The 24,346-nt window shown below is 41.5% G+C and overlaps 1 protein-coding gene across 1 annotated transcript in view; it reads right to left on the minus strand.

Annotated features, from left to right (window-relative positions):
* Positions 1–292: 292 nt before the first annotated feature.
* The window catches only part of LOC121097232 (ligand of Numb protein X 2-like), a 29,846-nt gene continuing 5,792 nt past the window's right edge, over positions 293–24,346 (minus strand). Inside the window, exons 2-10 of the mRNA XM_040613935.1 lie at positions 16,791–17,252; positions 13,946–14,172; positions 12,320–12,516; positions 10,635–11,003; positions 8,158–8,340; positions 6,911–7,085; positions 6,492–6,702; positions 1,834–1,992; positions 293–689 (exon numbers count right to left, since the gene is read on the minus strand). Of these exons, the coding sequence (XP_040469869.1) occupies positions 554–689; positions 1,834–1,992; positions 6,492–6,702; positions 6,911–7,085; positions 8,158–8,340; positions 10,635–11,003; positions 12,320–12,516; positions 13,946–14,172; positions 16,791–17,191 (2,058 nt within the window). The 5' untranslated portion in view covers positions 17,192–17,252 and the 3' untranslated portion in view covers positions 293–553. The remainder of the gene's footprint in view (positions 690–1,833; positions 1,993–6,491; positions 6,703–6,910; positions 7,086–8,157; positions 8,341–10,634; positions 11,004–12,319; positions 12,517–13,945; positions 14,173–16,790; positions 17,253–24,346) is intronic.

The following is a 24,346-nucleotide window of genomic DNA, read 5'->3' on the forward strand; positions in this document are numbered from 1 at the left end:
TTTCAGTAACCTATAAATAGCAAGACTGGGGGCTATAGGAACTGCTTAATTGGGTCCCCATCCTTACGGTTTTATTAGTGGCTTTTTAAAAGCATGTATAAAATAACTCGTGTCCAAGAATGGCAGGCAGAGATCAGCAGCAGAACTGTATTAAACTAGCAGGGAAAACCAGACAGTCATATGTGGTTTAATCTGTTCAAAATATTAAATGGAAAGCAGAGCTCTAAAATTGAGGGAAGTGCCTCAAACACAATTTGTAGAGAAACACTGGGAAAAGAGCTTACTCTGCAACACCAGTCCTCGAGAGCTTTAATGAGCCCAGGAAGTTACAACAACTGTTCGGATCAACTGTTACTTTAAATCCAAGAATCAGATTTGTTGATAACCTCAGCACAGTGCAGAAATGTTTTCTGGAGGAAAGGAAGCTAGAAGTCTTCCATGGCAATACGCTATGTAGCAAGAGCTCAGCATTCCCTCGGTTTGTCTGTCACGTGCTCAGCTTTGTGTGGTGGCCCTCTGATACCTGAAACGGGCGTGGGCTTTGCTTGAGCTTTCACACGAGGCTTCCTGGCCAGGACACCACAGTCAGTGTGACTTTGTTCCTTTGCTCCTTCAGCATTGGGATTAGTTCCGAGTTGCTCATTCCTATCGCTGGCACTCCATTTACTGCCACTATTTCATCTCCACACCTAATCAGAAAGCAGGAAACACGCTTGTCAGGACTTAATCATCGTTAACACACACCCTAGGACCCCTAAGGTCTAGCCCACCCTGAGCCAAGATCGTCAACTCCTTGTTGAAGCAACTTTTTCCATTCTGAGTCAGAGGGCAAGGGAAAGGGAGGACACTGCTGGTGCTTCGAGCGGTGGCAGTGAAGGTCACCAGCAGCGTGACCAGCTGGCCAGTCAGCAGAGGGAAAAGTTACAGGAAACAAATTTGCACTGATAAACATACTTGTCATCAAGGTCACTCCTACAGCTAGCAGCCACTAAGGTGAGTGCTCACGAGGCCAAAGCATGCTGTCACATTGTAGTTCAACACATAAAGGTTTTAAAGTCCTGCTTGATCTGCCCACCTCTATGGCCCACCAAGCCATCTTCTGAGTGGTTGACCTGTTCTGCTGCGAGGTGTGAAACCAGGCAGCTACCTTCCTCACATCTGATGGGGAAAGCACACGGCCATCCTGGCACCCGCACAGGAACCCGGCTGGCCCCAGTCCTCCCACCCAGGCTCTGCCCCAGCTAGAGGCCTACACACCATTTTCAGGGGAGCAAAGCCCAGCTCCCGATGCCCAAACTATGCCCCCTACTAGGACAGCAGCCTTGCTGTACAGCTCTCTTGGTTCCCAGAGACAACACTGTAAGAGAGCTCTGTGGGATTATCCAGGCCCGCTGTTTACTCTCACTCCTCCACTCGCTGTGATTACCAACCAACAGGTCAGAAAAACTGGATTTAAGTTTCCTGCACAGGAGGGCTTTTGTTGCTTTCATTGACATACTTTTCCTAATCCTAATTTTATACTCTGGCACCTCCAAGATTCATCTCAAATATCCCCTTTCTGCTTTTATCTAATCACTCAATTAAAAGCTTTACAGCCTTTTAAAATTTAACTGTTAATTCCTTTTAGCTGCACCTTTATAGAGAAACCAAAACACTCATTAATACAGGACTTAGCTTGTTACAGCTTTGGTAACAGTGTTAACTGCACAAATGAGTGTGTAAGAAGTCATTAACTTAGCTCAGCTAGTTAAAAGGGTAAGAGACCGTCAGTCCCTTGTACTGATAGCATTTCTGATACAAACACCAGAGACCAGCAGGGTAGCTCACACGTACTTCAGTTTCCTGTCTCGGAAGGCTGGAGTCCCAGGCACGATGGTTTTGATGAAGAATGGCTGGTTTCCTTTGCTTTCCTCAAAGCCTCCAACAATGCTGAAGCCCCAGCTTTCCAGGTTACCTTTACTAAGGACAATATCTTGACAGCAGTGAAGATAGCTGTGGAGACAGGCACAGTCAAAACCAGAGGAAGCTTATGAGTACGTTTCAAGGAAAACTGCCTGACCAGAAATTTATGTTTTCTCTTGTGAAAAGCACAGCTGTGTAACAGCCTTATATCTTCTTTTTAAGGATCTGAGGCAACCTCTTCGCAGGGCACATTACAGGGATAATTCTCAAAGGTGAAGGTACCAGTTCTTTAGAAATCTTCTCTTGGTATTGTCAGTGCTAGTTTAAGAGTTAACAGAAAATTACTGTTCTCTAAAGGAGTTTGTGACCCGAAAGATTCGTGAGTAACTTCATGAATTCTACTAATGAACATGCACAGTACCAGTGACAAAACCAAATTAATCATCAACAGCAGCTACACCCATGCAATTAATGAGAATCGAGCTATTTTTATTCCATCTGTATACTACATGCTTGATACAATGAAGGCATTCAGCAGCTGCGTATCACTGATGGAAAGCAAACACACGAGGTATGGCAGCCCTTCTACTGACTACCAAATCAGAATACAGAAGGTTTTTCCTGCAGGACCTACACCCAGGATTGCTATGCACAGGCAAGATACTGGATTCCTCAGAGCGAGTTCACAGACCACTGGTTTTGAATGCTGGTCACTGAGGTATGTCTTCCAAGTCAGCCTGGGGTATGCTGCAGCGCGAGGGCTGCCGTGGAGAACGGGGCCTGTAAGTGCTAAGAGCACTTGCTCCTTGAGTTAGTAGCACAAAGGCATGCAAAGCCTTTGCGAGGCGTCTGAAAAGGTGTGGCAGGAGTGCAGGCAAGCATCTCGTGTACTCTGGCTCACAGTCAGGTTACATTCTGGCACAGAGGCACTGCCAGAACTACACTGTGTGAAACTGCCGCCGATCATCACCCCACTGAGGTATTCCAGCAGCTAAACTTTTCCTAATAAACGTTTTTGCCGTAAGGGCTTTACTGGAGAAGTTTGCAGATGAGTTTCAGATTTCAAAAGCCTCAGTTAACTTCTTACTAGGAGAAAGATCCAATTATCTACTTTCAAACTGTAATTTACTTTACTTTTGTACAAGTTCTTCATACATAAACGTGGGCAGACCCAGCTCCAGCTTACTGATGCCTCCATGTTTTTTTTCTACTGATACCACACAAGTGTAAAAAACACACCATGAGAAAGGTATGTGACAACTAGCGTAAATAAACAGCACAGAAAGCAAGAGTGGTAAGCAGCACTGTGTCAGCATAGAACATAAACAAAAGCATTAGACATTCTCCAAGAGTTTAAAAAGGCTAGAAATCAGTTTTCCATATGAAAAAGGGTTTTTAGGAAGAGAAACAGTAATTTACTGTAATGGAAAATGACTGTGAAAAAAGAATTTTAGACTTTACAGAAAGTAAAGGTGCAAGTTTTATTCTGACAAACACCCTGCTGAGTTTGCAGTTCTGCATCCCTTTCAGAGTTTGTGGAGCGTGCCGCTCCAGCGGGGCCATGGCAGGGAACACCTAACAGTTGCTGCAGAGAGAGCTCAGACGTCATGGAGACTTGAGTTCAGATACACCTCAAGGAAAAGGGCAGGAGGAAAACTGCTTTGCCACCCTCTGAGAATTATCTCTAAGCCACATAGTGCATGGTTACTGTTTTTAAGAGTCATAGCTTTACCAGAGAAAAGATAAAGTAATCTGTAATTTTGGTATTTCTAATATCTTTAGGATTCAGCATGCAATGAATTAGGGGACACACCCCCTCCAAACCAGCACTGAGATGGTATTTCATACTATCAGTAGCTGGTCTTGGTTTAACATAATGCTATAAAGAAATCAAGTAAAGTTCCTGTTCTGTCTCCTATGACATAGACAGTGATGATGATAAACATTCAGTAGCAATGAGTAGTAGCATACAATTAACTTGGAACACTCACTTGCCACCAATTAATAACACAGCAAAGAACAGAGACGGAGTAAGTTTACAAGGACAGTAGAGCTACCTGCAGTTGTATTACAAACCAAAAAATGCAAGAAATATAGCAGCCACCTGGTTCAGTACAGCCAGTACTAGTTGCCTGAGGTTAGATGGAAAAATATTACACCACCATCCCCCTTAGGGAGGTGTTTGTATCTTCACTGGGAGTGTGCAGCACTGGCCGTGGTCACAAGTGGAAGATGCTCCAAGCTTACACACTGCAGTGTGCAGGTAGCCTTAGGAGCACAGAGTGGTTTTCTCTTAGGAAGAATGTGACCAAGGTGCTCAAGTTATTCCCTCTGTTACCCAGGGCCCCAAGAAAGACACAGGACCAGGGCTGTCACCTCTCCTAAAATGCTTCTGCAACAGTAGCCTGGCATATAACCCATGTTCTGCAGGGTGGGCTACAGGGGCTCCACATTTCAGAAAGAGCACATCACCAAGGGAGCAGTGATGACAGACAGTATTTGACATAAACAGAAAACCACAGATACAAGAATCATGGCCAGAATTAAACACTGTGGGCTCAAGTGTTGCAACGACTGAATACATTTCCCTAGCCTTGAGCTTTATGCTGAAAGCTTGGAGTTGAAATTAAAGCTGGGCTTCAAACTAGAAAGAAATATTTGGGTTTCCTCTAAGGAGGAAAGGACGTTTCTGTTGGATAGAGTAGTAACTGGGAAAAAAAGCTGAACAAACCAAAATCGCACAAGCTATCAGCAATAATCTTTAAACTTCCACACCGTACTGCAAAATGTTTTAGCATACTGAGAGTACATCTACTTTAGCAGGGCAGCCCAAAAGAAACCGACCTGGTGCTGAGGAGACAAGGTCTAGTTTTGGTACATTTCAGGGGATTTTCTGTAACATGTTGCTAGCGTGGTACACACAGGGTCTGTTTGTGCCAGAGCACAACAGACATTCCTCTGCAGCACTTCTGGTTGAGTCCCATCCAAACAGAACGCAGTTTGCGGGGGCCAAAAACCCCTCAGCAATGTCAGCCAAAATACAGGAGAGGAGGACAACTGGGATCCTCGCTTCAAGTGCACATTCCCAAGCCAAACAAAAATGCTAGCGCAGAGGCAACCTAAACAGGTGACAAACAAGGCTGCCATTTCAATTTACAGATTCTCAGATTCTCAAGCAATAATTAAGAATAACTTGATTGTGCCAGCCACAATGTCAAATAGAAATACCTTGCCTAGCCGCAAGGCAGATTCTTAGTGGCTTTAGGGAAATTGTTCATCCTACGGACGACCAGCTAGCTGCTACCAGGTCTTACTGTGAGCGGATGGGAAAACGAGCGAGGAAGCACAACAATTACAGCCATTTTTATTACTGGAAACAAGAAGGGATATTTTGTCAGATCCTGAAATGAAATAACCTTGCTTTGTGCCTCCTAACCACCCTCACACCCACAGAAGAATGGCAGACAAATTCAAATGCCGGAGTTCAGGCTGGAGCAAGAAAGACTGAAGGGTTTGCACTCAGGTTTGGGCTATCCAGGGGCAGCTCAGGGCTAGTTCGTACTAGGCCTGCACAGAACAAACAGGCTGCTTCCCTGGGAGAGCAGAGGAAACCAGCAGGATGGTGCTGAATACAAGCCAAGTTAGTCACCCAAGACACAAAAGCTACCTTCCTTGGGCTGTTTTGTTTAGCATTTACAGGCTGCTAAGTAACACAAGGGTAACGTAACAGAGGCTTTGCTAGTATTTCTTCTTTTAGCTGCCTCAAGAAACAAGGCTGTAAATAATCTGGGCTTCCCACAGAAGGGTTTGGCTTTACTGTTCCACATGCATTTCCTACATGATCCTCCTCCAGTCAGCTGGAACAACAACAGGCTCGACCTTTCACAGCTGAATGTATTTTGATGAAACTGCAGAAATGAGCAAACCAGAGGTTCACCTCTCCAGGAAGGAGAAAGAAAACCCCGTTACCTGGAACTTACCATGTTGCTTCTAAAATCTGTGCTAAGTCTATGGTCCAAAGCTCCACAGTGAGAAAACTCAACTATTCAGAATCATTTCTGCTTCATGCTAAAGATAATACAATTATGACAACCAAAAAGCCTTAGACTGAAAGAATGCCTGCCCACAGCTGAGGTGATCAGATTAGAAACAAAACAGCACAGGTATCTGTTGGTTTCTGTAATGCCACCCAGAAAGAGCCACAGAGTGATTTCATTAATGATATTTTAGCAGGGACTATATCTGTGTTGATTATATGTCAATTTAGTGCCTCAAATGCTAGAACCTATACTTCTGATTTTTTGTGTTAGTTCTCTTAGGAAAAAAAGGCTTTCAGGAACTTCTGATATATACAGTTACTGTCCAACAGAAGTGGGGGGACGATGGGTCACACCATAAAAAGCAGTGGAAATTTCTTATGCATTCATTATACTGTGATCCTGTTGACAAATAAGGCTTTCTGCTGCCTTAGTGCTAAATGAAAATACCAGTAATGCTTTTAAGTCAACCAACAAAGCAATTAATTTCTAGTATTTTAGTGAAAGTCAACTCTGTGATTGAACAAACCTCTGAACAGTCACCTAACATACCTAGGCAATCCAAGCCATGTGATCCAGAGGGGAGACCAACTGAATCCTTGCTCCTTGATGTCCAGAGGTGGCTCTGACGAGTTCAGTGAGAGGACTTCCAAGGCTTTCAGTACAACTGAGTGGGAAGCTGCATTAGATTTCAGTGCTGAGACAGCTTCATAGTAGTTCAAATGAGTCAAATCAATGCCATTTATGCTCAAAAGTACATCTCCTGTTGATTAAAGACAGGATTATTACAGACCTTTCGCTATGAAGCCCATTTCTGCCTCAAGGTCTCATATGGAACCAAGCTTCCAGTCTCACTTTAGTGCCCAAGTCCAACTTTCACTGAATCACCAACACACACCCCGCCCCCCCAAAAAAACACCAAAACCCCCAACCCAGTTCTTCAGGGATAAAGGGTCTGAGATCCTCCTTACCTCGCTTGATTCTCCCATCCCTGAAGAGGCATCCAATGGGCTGCACACTTGTTACATATATAGGGAGTTTGTTTTTGTTATCCCTTCCACCTCCAATCGTTATTCCTAAGGATTCCTTTGGTTCTTTTTTTATTGCAACTGTCTTTTCATGACTTACATATCCCTGAGGTAAATCCTACAAAGGAATCACAGTATAAAATGCATCTTCATTAATGCAATTAAATGAGAAGTCCAGATCTGGAAGAAAATAACAGAACATATTGTATCTTTAATCCAGAACATTTCAGCAGTGTTGCCAGATGGCAAAGTCAGCTTCTCACGTACTTGCTCTGGGTAGAAATACTACCCTGTGTTTCCAACAACCACAACCAAAGCACTGCTCGGCTAATGATCCCACATTCTTTTGCTGTAGAGAGATGCTTACTCTGAGGAGAACAATTTTGCACTGAAGAACAAGCTACAAACGCATTCCAAAGCCATTCATATCAAGCAATAAACATCTCTCTGACTACTACTAAATGTTTAGGTTGCAGTGAAAGCACATGTTATAGTGCATGCTGTAGAAACAATACATCAATGATATTCAAGCATTTAAATCAAGGAACCACACTCCAGCCATTTCTGACAGCTACTTACTAAACTCCAGAGACATTTAAACACAGAGGTCTAAACAGTTGTAGCAAGTTTTCTCACTCAAACAGAAGTTCTAAACACAGAGCAAGTCTCTCTTGGTACAACAAGCTGGTGATTCTCCTCTTGTTCATACTGTTTCTTATAATATGCAAACGGATGGCAGATGAACACTGAAGTCACAGGAGCATTACTGTGTAATTTGTGTAGTTTCTACTTCTGCCCCATAAAGCCCTCTAGCTCCAAACCAGAAGCATAACTTAGTGTCCTTGTGCAATACCCTGAACCTGTTGTGCTTGAAGGACGTCAAGAGGCAAGTCCCAAGAGTCTCATGGATGGTAAATTTCCCATTGCACTTTCCAGACAAGAAAGGATTAAACACTGGTTCTGCATAAACATTAGAGACATTTTGACATGTTTTTCCCCTAAAAACTGTGTTTCCCAGTAATGTTCCATTCTCCAGTGACAAAAGCCACAAACCTGCTGCTTTTCGATAGCCCAAGAAGAAATGGGGCTACTGATCCATCTTACATGATAAATTACCATCACAGAACAAACAGAATAGATCTGCTAGACCAAGAATAACGAGTACTTTTGCCATTAATTACAAAACTTACCTTCTGGTAGTTAGATTTTCGTCTATAGTGATTCTGTTCTAGTCGTCTTCGGTGGTGCACTGGGCTTCCTCCATTGCTACTGCTGCTGCTGCTATTATTTGATGTGCTGCCATCTTCTACTGGGTCCGACAGCTGTACACCTGGCTGCCTCAAGATCACAAAGTTCACTCTTGATTCAGTGGTCTTCCAGGAGAAACAAGAAGAGTGTAAATAAAACAGATAGGAAAAATAAATTAGGAATTACAGAAGGCCCCTGCCATTTTCTTAGGGAGACAGAAGGGTTGGCATCGCTGTCTGCAAAGGGTCTGAAACAGGGCTACGCAATGCGATGGAATGTTTTTTTGTGAAGAGCCACAGAATCCCATGGTAAAAAGAAAAAAGGAATTAGCAAATGTCAGAAGGAACAGGAGCAGAGGCAGGCTTCACTCATGCCTCTCTCCTCCACAAATGCCAAACAAGTGGAAAGGGATGATTAATTCCTCCACTTCAGTAGAAAAAACTAAAATAGCATATTGTGTTGTGATACAAATGAACAGAACTAGAACACTGACTGGTCCACACAATGGATGACCATGATACCAAGCACTGGATGCTTTTTCTTTTATCATAAAGAAACTTGTTAAAGCTCTTCCCCTCCTAGCTTATGTACCACGTCTATTGTTCAACATCTCCCACCCATTTTTTTCCCAGAATACCTGAAGGCATGACCTTTTGTCTAAGACTGCTGCCAATTAAACACTTAACCAGCTGTATGTTTGGCCTTGGCAGAACTACAGGGAAAGTAGTCACTATTGTTACTGCTCTTCTAATTTGGTTTGTTCTTCCAGATAATTGGACAAAACCTTATTGTGAAGGACTCCACTGGGGTAAGGCGTATGTGCTTACTTGGGACATTTCCTGCCGTAGATGAGAGAAGTATAGTTGCCAGTCTCACTTCTCAACATGGGATCCTATTTCCCTGGTGCCACAGCACCCTGGCAGCAGTGAATTCCCTGTCCTCAGACGAGGGACTGCATCAACTGTTTTGCAGTCAGTTTCTTTTCTTTTTTCTCTTTTCTCTCCTAGTACAGGAGAGTTTTGTTTTCTGAAACAGAAAGCCTCTTGCCTCCAAAGTCACTTCAGATAGTGCAATTTTTTTCCAGACAAGTCAGCACCCATCCATGTCTTCAGAAAATACATTGTAAATATCACGTCCTAAGATGGGGATTTGCTCTTTACTTCAGCCAGGAGTACCAGACTACATACAGTACATGTGGCTGTGCATATATATATATGTAAGTGGTATTTAACAGGTAGAAGGACTCTTTTTCTGCAAATGGTTTGCAAGCAAAATTAAAATTACATTTAAGCAACCATTTTAATTAGTCCTCAGATGAGATAATGTTTGGAAGGCTCTCAGAGTTTTACACAAATGTCGCTTCAAAAGGAATTCAATACCAAATCTAATGAAGCCAGTTCTGAGACTTTGGTTACTGGTTGCAGTGGGATCAAGAAAGAGTTCCTCCTATGGGAGTTGTATTTGCATTTGTGGAATGCAAACAAGATTCTAAGAGGCCACAGAATGGAATCACATCTATAACATAAAAAAGGATCTTGCTACTGGAAATTTCGCTCTTTTCTCCCATGCTACTCTACTCTGCTGATTACCAGGAAAAGAACTGGCTCTCCCCCACTGCTGACCTCAGATCCTTTCCAGGATATAAACAGTATGTGATGAGATTTATTGTGTCATGATCTTTAGATAAAAACAAACTGAAGGTCATTGCCTAGAGAGATAAAGAATTGAAACTGATCTACATGATATCTGCTGCACATGTAGTAATCCTTAACCAAAATTCCTTGCCTGCTCCTTTCACCAAAACATTTGGCATGCTGCAACAGGAGTGCATTCCTATTGCGCAGGAAAAGACCACCTCTCATCTACCCATTTAATGTTTTAAATATTTTTAGCCTGAGGTGCCTCATGTTGTTTTCTAGACTCCTTTCCCAAACACAGGTAAAATGGGGAGAGGGCTTCAAATCAGTCAAAAGGGTTCTGTTCTGTGCTGCCAGCCTATCACATCTCCCAACAAACACCACCAGTTTGACTGTCTGAAGCGTGAGAGGCTGTTCTAATCTCTCCTTGTCTCTGTTACGTGCATCTAATACAAATATTCACTCTGCAAGAAAATCTCCACACACCACACCACAAAGGAGATCCAAGTGCCTTAACTGATCTAAAGTGCCATAAGCAACCGACTCGCTTTATATTTGTCAGAAAAGACCCACAGTGGGTTCCAACTCTTCATGTTTGTCTTCATTTGGAAGCAGTGCTTCCCACACATCTGCAGGGAAGTCACTTCCCTAAAGAGGTATTTCAGGGAATGCAGTTTGCTCTAGCACATTCTGTTAGTCCTTGGGTCAGAACAGGAGCCCTGCCATCAACACAGACAGCTGCGGAGCCATTAGCCATACAACCTCAACACATCATAAATTACCTGGATTATCTGTGCAGCAGCCTCAGGTGTTCCTTGCCTCAAATCCTGGCCATTTATTGACAGGACTCTGTCATTCCGACTCAGCTTTCCATTTTTGGCAGCCAAACCTCCCTCTAACAGATCTAGAATAAAAATCCCTGCCTCATCTGTCTTCCTGATCAGTTTGATTCCCAAAGGTTCAGATCGGTCTCTCTTTATCAAGGTAACGTGGATCACTTCCCTATTTGCAGAAGAAGTAGAATCCTGCTGCACAGTCTTATTGGAAAAACCCTTCTCCTGCAGGACCATGAGGTGAAGAACAGGACCTGGGTGGCGCAGGAAGGAGACAGCTTGACAGTGAGTCACACTGCTGATGTTGACGCCATTCACCTAGAGAGACAAACAAAACAGAGTCACTAATCAGAACCTACATAATTTAGGCACTGTCCACAATGCGGATCATCACAAACTTGGATACAGGATGTACAACTCCCTGTGCAATGCTGTGACTGAAGCAGCTGCTTCTGATGCATGTAAGAGAGCAGAGTTTCCTAAGGAATGCAGAAGAAAGCAGATTAAATCAGATCATAATTGACGGTGAATAGGTGAGGACAGGGAAAATGTAGGACAACTCACATAACTAACAAATCTGAAACTGCAAAATATTAAATCATTACATCCATCCCGTGGCAATGCAGAACTGCTTTCCCTTAACCTCCAGCATTCAATACACACTTGGAGGAGAAGACTCAGACTGAGACTACCCATCCTCACTTTTAAGTTGAAGAGTGGTCCACAGTCTACAAGCTCCTGGAATCATCAGTCTAATCATGCTTTTACCAGGATAACCGAGAAACTACTTTTCACTTTGTCTGCTGTCACTTAAGACTCTGAGCAGTCTTTTTTTGGATGTTAATAGGGCTAGTAAGTGTGGGGCCTGTCCTATTTACAGCACAGCCAAGACTGAGATATGTACAATTCAACTGGATAAAACAGAAGTTACTCTATTGGTCTAAGAAACCAACGTGGAGATTGTATCAGCTGCTTGTGCACGTGGGGCTGCCAGTCCTTACTGAAGTCCACAGTCCAACGGATAATTAGGTCTCTATGGCTTGTCAAATGATTGGGAAGCTATAGCCGGGAGGTGCTAACAGTTCTCGCTGCATGTAGGCTTTACTGCTGCATACAAGCTTGTCACCTTGAGTAACCCACTGCTATCCAGTATGCTTAACCTGGAAACTACATCTGGCCGCGGGTCAGCACAGCATGAGGTTGGTACTCTTTCTTACTCACATTACATATCTGATGCTTACTTCAAGTCGTAAGGTCTTAAACTTTGGACCTGCCCATTGAGAACATGCAGCTTAAGCAACACAGTAGAGCAAGCAATTATAAGACTTCCTAACTAGAGCAGAGTCCTTTGGAAAGAAATGGTGCTACTGGGTGAAATTTATCAGATTGAAATCTTTTTACTTTGCCCAAAATGGTCTAAATTTCAAAAAGTACCAAATATGCAAAGTAACGATGAGTATGACTGGAAGGAACCTCAAAAGTCTGCTTCTCAGACCCAGCAGACACACAATGTCTGATCAGTGCTTTAAAACCCCCAGCTGCAGAGATTTCAGTTTTTCTAGGCAACTCTCGCCCCCCCCGCCCTCATCTCAAGTCAAGAGAAGCAATGGGACTACCAGTGGGGTTTTACGTACCTCGAGAATATGGTCCCCAGGCGCTATTCTTCCATCTGCAGCAACAACAGAATCCCGCAAGACTTCCTGAACAACAATGTTTCCTAGTGGGGTGTCTTTACCTCCAACTATCCTCATCCCCAGCTCTTCCTCTGGGTCTTCTCGGTGAATTTCAATTGTGGTTGTTTCAGCCACAAGACTAGTTCTCTGGGGGAGGTCTGATTGTGGAAATTGAAGAGGAAAAACAACATATTAATATAATTTTCCTTTACATAGCACCACAAGATTTGTAATGCTGGCAGGTTGTGTTCAAAGTAGCATCTGGAGGGAAAGCAGCTATCAGGAGAGGAAAGAATAGGTTAGATTTAAAGCTTTTAAAGTCTCTGTTTCTTTATAGTTTCTTCAGAATGTTTCCCATCTTCTCCTAGCTTATAGCAGATTTAAACTCTTGCATTATTATGTCTTGAGTTTTATTAAAGGGCACTCGGTATGTTTCACTTACCTTTTAGAGATTTCTTTTTCTACGGTGACAGCTGGCCTACTAGAAGCACACACATAACAAATGCCAATTTCCACAATGCTCATTAGAGAAGGGGACTACTGAGCTGTAATTACTGGTCTGCCACTGGGGTGACTTTACCACAGGCAGCTCACTGCAACTTCCCTCCTCTAATTTCCTTTCCTCCTTTTTTCCCATCCCCCCTGTAAACAGGAGTAATGTTTACCTATTTCACAGCATCCTGAAGACTAAGCAACGCTTCTCAGACACTTTGAAGATGAAAGTTCTTAGCAAGTCATATTAAATCTACCAGCACTGCAACATTTAGGCAGGCCAACACTAATGAAGCCAAGCACACTGCATGTTAGGGTGAAAGGCAATTGTCACACAAGAGATGCAAAACCAGCCCCAACTGTACTTCAGGAAAAAGTCAGCAGAGAAGTAAACTGACCCGTGTATTAACTCTGGCACAGGAGCAGCAGTTGCCAGCGCCAGCACCTGCACACTGGAAACTGAGACTCACTTTGAAACAAGGCACAGAGATTTCCATGCCACTGCCTTCTAACAGGGGTTGAGACAAGCAGTCCTCTGCTGAAGTGGAGATGGCTACTTTTATCTGCAAGGCTTTCATAAATGACTATTAATCCAAAAACTAAGTTATGCTATAAAAACACACTTGCAGCACATCATTAGGGAGGTACTGACCACTCCAGGAAACTGACTGCATATTTAACTTTAACTTCTTAACAAGATTAAGAAGAAGCTGGAACATTTCCTAATTACTAATTATTTGGCTTCTGCAAGTGCTTTACATGCTCCATGTTCACATTGACAGGGACTGCTTTTGTTTCTGCAAAGAATACTGCAGATATTCACTGCAGTCTAACAGATTCTCTGAATTGTCTGTACAGACAATTTTGCGTTTGTGAGCAGACCCTGCCACACCTGATGCACATTAACGCATCTCGCTTCTGCTCAAGGACAAGCTGAGGAAAGAGATTGCTCTGATGGCTGCTAATGGCTGAATAGGGTTGAGGATATCTAAGAATGTTGGGGACACTTTAAAAATGGAACTGTCCAAGATAATTACCTCATTTTGATATTATAAAAAGTAATTACATAATTACATTTCTGTATCAAACACTCACCTTCTTCAGTCTCCTCAAAAGCTGGATTAACCAGTCCAGGCTCTGCAGTCCCTAGTGATACCACGGCAGCTGCAGAGCTTTCTGCCACAAGTGACGATCCTCCACTTGGTACCTCTGGATCCTTGGGCGTGTTTGTCTCCACCTTGGTAGAGAGATCTTCCTTTCCTTTGGAAATGGAGTTCTTTTTCTGCTGTAGTTCAGATTTGTATTTCTTGAAACCAGGACACCTAGAGAGAGATTGTCAGTCACTGTAAGTGGCTTGTCTCTGCCTGCGCAGTTAACTCAGCACATGCAAGCTCTGACTGACAAAAGTATGTGAAGAAGCATATTCAAGATGTTACCAGCTGCAAAGCTTGTATCACAGATGCTAAAATTTATTCTCATTTGACCTTCAGTTTCTGCTAGTATCAACTTAAGAATGGGCTTGTTACTTTATTACTTTCAAAATTATTAAGCAAATTATTTTAAAAAGGAGAATGTAATGGGAATGGGAGTCTCCCTTGCTAAATATTTACTTGGCAAACACTCAATGAAGAAAACAATACCTCTTGAAATATAAGCAAATACTTAGCTCTGACCTTTTAGGGATGACTATGAACTTATCTTTATGCAAAGCAAGCGGCTCAGGTTTCAAACTCAGCCTTGAATTAGGCTTTGTTTTTAACAAACAAGTAACAGCAAGAGCAGCAAGCCAGGCTTGAGCTTTTTTGTTGTTGTTGTTGCTAAATGAGACCTGATCCTCAGACAGCACTCCACACAGGTGAGGGCTCTACCAAGTCGGGAGCAATATGGAGGTTATAATCCCAGTGACTGCTCCTCACAGGAAGGTTCAGGAAGTAATCCTGTATTCAACAAAATGCGCTCTGTATGCAGCTACACCACAGCCAGCCTATCTCAGCAAAAACGAGTGAGGAAAACCAAGCTCTTTTACCCAGAGCACTTATAAAAAAGGTGGCAGGTGAGAAGGGTCATGCATGCAAAAGCATCACTTGCAGAGACATAAGTAGTATTGGGTGTTTACCAGAGTCACTTTTGAAATTAAACTCAACTATTTACATTCTGGCTGAACAAGTCTCATCGCAGTATTACTTCCTGTGGTTTACTCCTAGTCAGTAAGATGACCCTGAAACTTAAAGACAGAAGCTGACTGATCCACCAATGCACATGTCCCTCTTAAGATGTCAAGAAACAAATTCCTTTTGCAGAGGGCAGAGAAGTCCTCCAAGAAAACAAGTTTCTAGATGCTTCTTATTTCCTTAAGTCTCCTGCTCTCAGTTAATCTCACTTAAAACTAAAAAACAGGAACACTCAAATCCCAGTGTAAATTTTTTCTTTTTATTTTCCATTTTTCTGTCTAACTGTGCTCAGAGCCGAGGTAAAATAGCCTCAATTTTTAGAACACACCTTCTCCAAGAAAGATACAAAGAACTCTGAAATATATAAGAAAACGATACCATTTCCAGAATGCCTCTAACATAAACATTCAAGGGTGCCTCCCTCTGTTGTGTTTAACTCCTGTGCCAGAGGGATTAGCAAGTGACATAAGTTTACTGATACCAGAGTAGATTTGTCACAGAGCAGAGAGGAAGGCCCAGCCCTGCTATGGGCCATGGCCCCAGCTACACGCCAGCCCCACAGCTGTGCAGCCCTCTCCCTGCAGCCTAAGGGTTCAGCCCTGCCTGGGAACAAGCAAGCAGTACAAAGAACTAGATGAAGAAAAACAAGATTATAAACTTTCAAAGATTGAGGGAAAGGGGCACACAAGCATCTTCCATCACTTCCCCCGTCTCTAAAACAAGCTCTCAGCTCATGAGTACCAAAGACACGCAAGAACTGCATGGATACATCCCTGGCTGGAACTGCAAAGGTATCCTAAATGGAACCGTTCCCTGCACGCTGGCTGACCTATTTTTAAAACATGTCATTGCCATATAAAGCTACAACATGGCTGAAGGGAAACAAGTCTGTTGCATTTCTCATTGCCCACTGACAAAATACACACTGCCAACAAAGGTCTACTTCTGCCTGCAGTAGGACTTGTACTTAGCTCCCTTTCCTGCAATCATTAACTAGGTAGGAACAAGTGTTTTTCAAGCGCCATGGCAAGAGCTCTTTGTCACCTGCATTTCTTTTGAAGCTACAATATTCTGCCTGCCAACAACACAACCAGCAGTGGAGGCACCAAAACAAATCTCTGCTGACAAGTGCAAGGGAAAAAAAAAAAGTCTCCCTTCCTCTGCACAAGGGGGAAAAAAAGGAAAAAAAAATAGTATTTTTCAATTGCTTCTCCTTCTCAGCAGGAGAATGAGAGAAGATAATGGAATTATAAGTAGGTGATTCAGCAACTGCATAATGTGCAGCTTGGAGGGACTTACATTATTTGGATCAAAGACTTAGGTATTGCACATCTTAATTGGACCAATTAAACTGGCAACCCTGCACAATCCCTTGCTTCCAGAGTGTTGACTTTGTGCCCGTCTGTTTTCGCTGCACAAGTGAAACAAGAATAAGCATGTTTGTAATAATTTTCAGAGTCAGGTGCCCCAGATCACAGCACACAAATTTATATACATTCAATAGGTTTTGTGTCTGTGGACAACTTGCATGCAAGCAGGCAAGCACCTCACCCTTCGCCTCTGTGGCACATGTGAGCTGGCTTCCCTAACACACACACAATTAAACTGTCTTCACCCACCCACCTTGCTGGCCTCACCCTCTGTCATTTCTGGTGTCCCATCTTGCCCCAGTTTAAGAACTGTTCTCAGAATGGATCTTTCTGGTCAGAAGCACAACAGACAGATGTCATTATACAAGCAGCAATAATAGCATGTAAAAGGAAATGCACCTGTTCTGCAGATGAGCTTCTAGTTCACAGCGCTGCATTGTCTGCTGACACTCTGCCTTGAAAGGACAGAAGACAATCAGCTTATCCAACAGGTTTCGAACTAGAAGGCTGGACTTGTGGCACTGCTGGAAAGAGAGCTTTTTCCGATCCATGGGACAAAAGTTATACTCCTGCATGAAGTTTTCAAGGCACTTGAAACAGTATGTATGTCCACAGGGAGTGTCCATAGGTTGGAGCAGAGGCTGAAGGCAGATATGGCAGATGAGTTCATCGTCCACTTCATCCTGGAAGTTGTAGAGATGATTGTCCAACAAGAGGTGGAACTGACCACACTCACAGCAGAGTTCACTGACTTGGGACACATGTTCCTCTCCTACGGGATCAGCCATGATAGCCAGCATCAGGCACTTTCAGCCCAGTGCAAGGGAACTTGTCACGTAGTCACTGTCTGGCTGAGAACCTCTAACGAAAGGGAGAAAAAGAGATTTTCAGCCAAATGTCCACTCTAGATATAGCCAATTAAAAATTAAATTGTATTCCTGCCTTAAGTCCTCCCCCACAAATCTTCACCCCCACCTACTCCGCCCTTAGGGCTCTTCCTTCCAGAGAAACCCTGTGAATGATCAACCCGGGGATCAGAGAATGCAAGGACCTCATTCAGCAAAACCTTTAAGCACATGGATGTACTGAAGCTTACATTACTTTACACACAGCAGTGACACAGACTGAATAAAACCCTGCCAAATATATGAACTAGAAAAGCTTAGACAAAAGCTGTGTGTTCTTGAGGGAGAATAATCCAGAGAGGGAAGGGAAGGAAAAGAAAAGATAACCACGACAGTGATTTTTAAACTGACAATTTTTCTCTCTGGCTTTCCAGGTTATACCGAATACTTGAATGATACGTATGGTGAAACATCAGTTTGGGGACTTCTGGTTGTTTGGATTTTTAGTTTGTTTTGAGGAGGGATGAGGAAAAAGAAGAGGAAGAAATTTCAAAAGAAACTTAAGTCTAAACCACATTTCCTTCCTTTTAAGCCCAATCCCTTCAAAAAAGTTTGTTTTAACGAACAATGCCTTGCTCCCCACTCATCCATGCCTAAGTTCACCCATGGAAACAAATTTCCTATAAAAAGACTAAAGCTTCCTAAGTAGAAAAAAAGGTAAAGAATTGTCACATTTTGTTGTAACATTACAGGAAATCTTGAGCTTCTTACAGTTAGGGAGAATAAGGTAAGGGACAAACTTGAGTTCTTTGCAGCTGCCACTCTACTGATTGTAATACAGATATCTTCAGTCATTCCATTTTTAATCTTGCCTTTTGTAATTAAATATAAAACTCACTTGAGTTTGCTAGCACATTACTCCACAGGTACAGAGACTACTGCAGGAAGGATTTTTTAATCTGGCAGTTATTTTAATGAAGAAGGAAATGTAGTACTAGATGAAGTTAATGCTGTATTATGCAGTGGGGGAGAGGTTGTTGTGGTGGTGGTGAGGCTTTCTTGGGGAATTTTGGGGTTTATTTTAAAAAGTTTATGTAAAAATCCCAGAATCTTTTACAATAAAAAAATTGCAGAACTATGATGAAATGGAAAATTTCTGAGAGACGGCTTGGAAAACATCTGAAAACAATTGCTTTATCTGGAACAGGTAAAAGCCTAAGCAAGAGTGAACACTGGTCTGCACCAGTGCCTGGAGGACATGGCTGGCACACAGCAGCAACTTTGGAGGAGGGTAGGCAAGAACAATAAGATAGCAAGAAAGGCAAGAAAAAATTAGTCATGGGTTTCTAATAAAAATCATACATCACTCCAATTAATTGTCAAGCGTAAGTCAGCTATTTAATTAAAAGGATAACATATCACAAACAGAATCAAGCCATTTTACAGGCGAATTTTTACCTAGCCATAGAAACTTCAAAAAGACTAAAATATTACTGTCACAGTTCCAGGTGGGTACAGGGCATGAGTTGTTTGCTTCTCCTGCTGCTGCAGTGCCAGAAAGCATCTTCCCCTTGAGGAAAGCACTTAGGTTGGATGTATATACCTAGCTCTTCTGTTTGCATTTACTTCTTAACTCTTGCGTGACTGACTTGGAGCTCCCCAAAAGTGAGAAGCACAGTTCACAGACAGCAGACAAGCAAACCAGAGCAGATTTATTCATGCCTGCTCTCTTAGAAATACCCCTATTCTTTGGTGCTTACCTCCATCTGAAACAGGCATCCCTACTGTTTGCCTCACAAAAAGTCTTCATTTGATCTTGAATTATCTTACCAGCAAAAAGGAAACATTTCAACATCAGACAATCACTTGACGTCACCTACCAATTCTAATCAATCAGCTCAGCACCAGCAGTTAACAAAGCATCAAGCTTCCAAGGCAAACATCTACAAATAAGCGATACTTGTGCTTCAGGTTGTATTTGCATAAAACTTTGGCAGGTGATTAAACAAATCTACTTTCTCAGCAAAAACAAACCCCACGGTAATTTTGCTGATAAATGGCTTTTATATGGGGGTTTTTCAGATTATTTACCAAATTCATTCTCTGCTCTCTGTGATTAAAGGTTATACAAGATGAATCCCATTTATGAGTAATTTCTAATCTTGTGGAAGATAAAAGTATCACTACAATCTTGCTGCTTTTTTCTTCCCTGTAACTCAAAGCTGTTATGCCCCCTCACTTCTAGCTCCTCGAAAACAAGGGAGAAGATTTCATTCAAAAGTGCCAAGGTAAAGTTTACTTTTACGCTGCTGTCCTTTCAATAAGGATGACGCTCCTGCAGACACCAGGGAACCTAAGCCTGACACCTCCGAGATGAAACCCAGCCCACACCCTGCGGCAAGGCAGGAGTTCGTGAGCAGCAGGGAGGACAGCAGGCTCCAACAAGCCTGCCGCTTCTTCAGTGATTCAGTCAGAAAGCAGATGTTCTGTAAGAGGAAAATTGCTAACATCTTATTCAGCAAAGACTACTACTTCAGTGCAACAAGATGGATTTTAAGTGTCTAGAAAATGCACTGTTTCAACAAAACAGGCACGGTTCCTCTCAGCTTGCTTAGACCAATTTCACAGAGTCCATTTAGAGACCCTAGGATTCTGGCTTTGGAGGTGAAGTTTGACCTATACTCAATCTTTTGCAGTTTCTATCAAATCTGTTACTCATTCTAACCTCTGAAGGTCTGAGCAAGCACAACGACCCCTTTCGTTCTTGTGTTGTTTTTGTCATAGCGATCCTCCTCTCTAGCCTCCTTCCAGCTAAGTGGCACGTTCCCTGCTCCTGCCCTTTCCATAGCACTGGGATCTCTCCCTAGGCCTCATAAGTGTTTTAGCTTCCACATAATGCACATGATAGGAGGGAATCATAAAATAAGGATCTAGCTTGGTCCCAAGGTACTACTTACTGACTACATCAAAATATTAAAGACTGATGTATACATATGTTGCTGCTCTAATGAACTCTGCTGTTCTAAAAGTACAATGCAAGGAATGCCTCTGGAGTCTGAATTATTTAGAAAGTAATACACCCCATTCCTATACATGACAAAGAACTGAAAAAAATAAACTAGCAAAAATATCTTTATATCTCCCCATTTCGTACCCTGTGTGGGCTAGAGAAAAAAATTCATTGGGATCACCTTTATCTTTACTGTATCTAAAAATAAAAATAAAAATACTGTTGGCTTTTTTTTAAAGTAGGATTTGTCGTACTGTAACACCGACTCAAAGAATAGACTTTTTATTTTTAAAGGAAGACTTATCAGGTAGTCTAATCTATTTTCCTGCCAAAGCAAGACTATTCCTGACAATATTAGCACATTGCCTATTCTTGTTTTAACTGTGCTAGGGCACAGAGCCTCAGATATACACCCACCCTGCACACCTACAACACTGTTAATAGCTCCAGTAGGGAGTATGCCAAGAAACATACCGACAGCAAACCACCCAACACCATTCCTGATGGACAAACTCTGTTCAGTTCTCTAAAGCACCATAGACTCATAAACAGAACTGATAAGATACTTCTATAGCTTTTTTTAAAATTCCTTTTAAAAAAAGCATAATTATTATCTAAGAAATCTTTTCAACATTGTGCCTCCACTTGTGCTACAGTGACTGAAAAGGAACTGTAGCTGTGGTACCTGGCTATCCCAAGAGCAACATCCCTCCTTCCAATCTTACCTTGTGAAGTCTCAGCATTTCTAAACACAACGCTTGCACCTTGTTTTTAAGGCATTTCACTCTGCCATTGTTAGTGTGGAGCACAATCTATGGCACAATTCAGTCCAGGCCTGTCTGCTTATACATTTCTAACATTTGATACAAGTCACTTTCAGTCATGCACATATTTACCTTAATGACATCTCTTTGAGGTATATAAAATTGTTGCTACTCCCATTTAAAGGCTGAGAAATTACATCACCAGAGGCTAAAACACAGACCCACAAAGGCTGGGTCTGGGAATTTACCACTTTAGTATGTCTCTGAATATGATCTCAAGTGGCCTACCTAAGATCACATAGGAAGATCCTGGGGGTGGGGGAAGAAAAAAAAAAAAAAAAAATCAAACCCAAACCAAACCGAAAATCAAGACTGTTACTATTAACTAACTGATTTATAAAACCACAAATATGGCGAGTGAGCCAGAGCACATTCCATATTGCAAAATAAAGAAACATGCAGTAAGTCTGCAGTAAGAACACAAAACAGAAGGGTAAAATTTTTTCTAACAGATTAGGTTGACTAGAGGAATGTTTCATACTGCTTTAGTTAAAAGATAATTAACAAAAAAGTATCTGCCGAATAATTAGTTCTTAATAATAAAAAATACTTGTACTTTGGAAAATGTTTTGGAAATACAACAGGTTTATGCTTTTATGCACCTGTAGGTTAGCACTTACATGTTGATATAGACTGTGTTACCCAAAACCCCAATATGAAAGTTGGCTTTGAGATGGCAGAGCGCGTGCCCCACATATACTGCTATGTAATATAGTTCACTGCAATAATTAAGCCAGTTATTATATTTATAACTACATTTCCCTGGGAGACTGGAAATGCAACATTCCAACTAAAGGCTAAACAATTAATTAATTTTTTTGGGGTGGACAAAACAAAGCCAGCACATTCTGGATTAAGATGACTGAGGGCACACACCAGCAGGCTACTAACCCCAAAGCCATCTGCTTACAGAAAAGCAAGTCCCAGATGGATTCTAACGCAGCAAAGCCGGTGCTCTAGCAATAAAGTTACGAAAAAGTGGCAGAACTTTTGCTAAACTTTCTTCAAACAGTTTTCACTCAGTTAAGAAGTTTTGTGTTTCATAGAATGGCAATTTCTTTTTCATTCCAGTGACAGAAAGAAGTGTTCTGTAACAGGTTTTTTTTCTGAATTTCATCACCACTTTGACTGAGGATTTCAGGTACATGAAATGGCACAGGTTTTATACGAAATGCACTACTGTCCTGGTTGAACACTGCCAGTGTGCGCTGTTGCAGTGTTTCACAACCATGAGTAAACTATCCTTAGTTTACACTAGTGCCACAGAAAATAGTGTTGAAATATCAGGGGATTTTTATAAGCAATACTTAAAGTAGGTCAACTTTTACAAAAACCACAATACCAAACCCAAGAATAGTTTCAGGTGGTGATACAATGTCCTATTACCTATCTCTATTATTTTCTGATATTGCTGAAGATCAGGCCACTGAACGTGAAAGTAAGAAGTCAAAGCTTCTGTAAATGGTATATTTATACAGGTAAATAAGAAGTAACCCTTTCACTAATTAACCTAGCCTTCAAGCCAAAGAGTTTTTAAAAAGCCACCTGCAAAAGCCCATATATGAACACCTCAACTGAGAAATTCTAAAGCAAAGCTGATTTACTGTACTCAATATAAAGGAAGATAAACAATTTAAAAAGTTTCTATTGTCCCCATCATTTATGTCCATTCTTTAACCATAAATTCAAAATTAAATTGTATTCTAACTCCCTGGTGTTTCTGTGCTCATTGGACAATTTTGTATTTAATCTGCTTGAACTTCAGGGCAAGTATCTGTTTTCCAAGCCAGAAAACAGAAAACCAATTGTATTTTCATTAATTATAATCAGAATAATTAACCTGTAAACTAGAAAAGACTTATTATTCCAGGAAACCAAATTCTGAGAGATGTACTAAAAGGTTGGGTTCACTGGAACAAGACTATCCCAAGGAGTTTTCTCCTGAGCAACATTTGCAATATCAGCTCTCCAGTATGGTAAACCGATTTCCATTTTTAGCATAACACACTTCAAGATAGACTTTTTTTAAAAAAAAAAAAATGTTTTGCTGGTATATTTGCAAGTTCAACATAAGAAAAGACCTCTTAGCTTTCTGTTACTTATTTTAAAAATCTAACTGGCAATCAACAGCTTAAATTGCAAACATACACCTAATTTTAGGAGGAAGCAAAAATGACATGAAAAATTAAGAAGCTGGCACTTCCAATTAATTTCTCTCACTACCATATGCTCTTAACATTTGCTTCTCAGCTCAGTTAATGACACCACAGAACAGTAACTGTCTCACCAGGGACACAGCATGCTAAAGTAGCAGGACTACACAAATCTAATTTCAACAATCCCAATTCTTTCTACAGAGCAGGAGATTCTGGTGTTATCATGCAATTAATATTATCTGGGTAACAAGAACCAATAAATTTCCTCCATTCTTCTTAAGGAATTAAGTAGTGGTATAAAACGTTTTCCACCTACACATTTCTTCCAAGGGGATTAAACAGTCACTATTTTAACATACTGCTCTGAAAAATGGATAAATGAAATGCCATCAAATAGAAGTGAAGACAAGTACTGCAGAAAAAGATGTTTTATTTACATTGCTTCCTGCTTTCTCACCTCTGCTAGATGCTTACACTATATCCACCATCCTTTCTACAACCTGCCTTCCGCATAAACATGCAAGCTACTTGCTTTTACACTTGCATGAATTCTTCTGTTGTACCACTCAATCTGCTGCTTTGCAGAATTTGACTCAAAGACTCCTATGGAAGTTCCACCACTGGCAGCACATGTGGATTTTCTTTGTGTGTTCTTTATTTTTTTCTATTGTGTCTAATCATCACTCTCTAGGAAATTAAATACCCCTACCTCCACCCTTACCTCACCTACATTTTTAATTCGGCAGCTATCTGCAATTCCATGCCTAAAAATCAGTTTGAAGTTTGTGGGAGAAGTTTTCTATAGACAAAGAAAGAAGGAATCCAATGCTATAATTTAAGGATAAAAGGCCTAATCTATAATTAATAACCAAAGCTTCTCTTGCAATTAAAACAAAAAGCCAAAAATGAAAACAAAGAGGGATTAGGAGATTTGATGTTAAGATTTAGGTTCATCTAAATATCTGGTAGCGCACTTACTTTACAAAGTAACTTGGGTTTGCTTTTGAGGACAGGAGGTAAAGATCATCTATCTATTGACTATATACGAATATCATGAGCTCTTACCACATCTTTTTCTGTGTGTCTGCCCGTAAATTCCTTGTTTACAGAAAGAAAACAG

The sequence above is a fragment of the Falco naumanni genome, chromosome 14 (assembly GCF_017639655.2).
Source record: "Falco naumanni isolate bFalNau1 chromosome 14, bFalNau1.pat, whole genome shotgun sequence".
Classification (NCBI taxonomy): Eukaryota; Metazoa; Chordata; class Aves; order Falconiformes; family Falconidae; genus Falco; species Falco naumanni.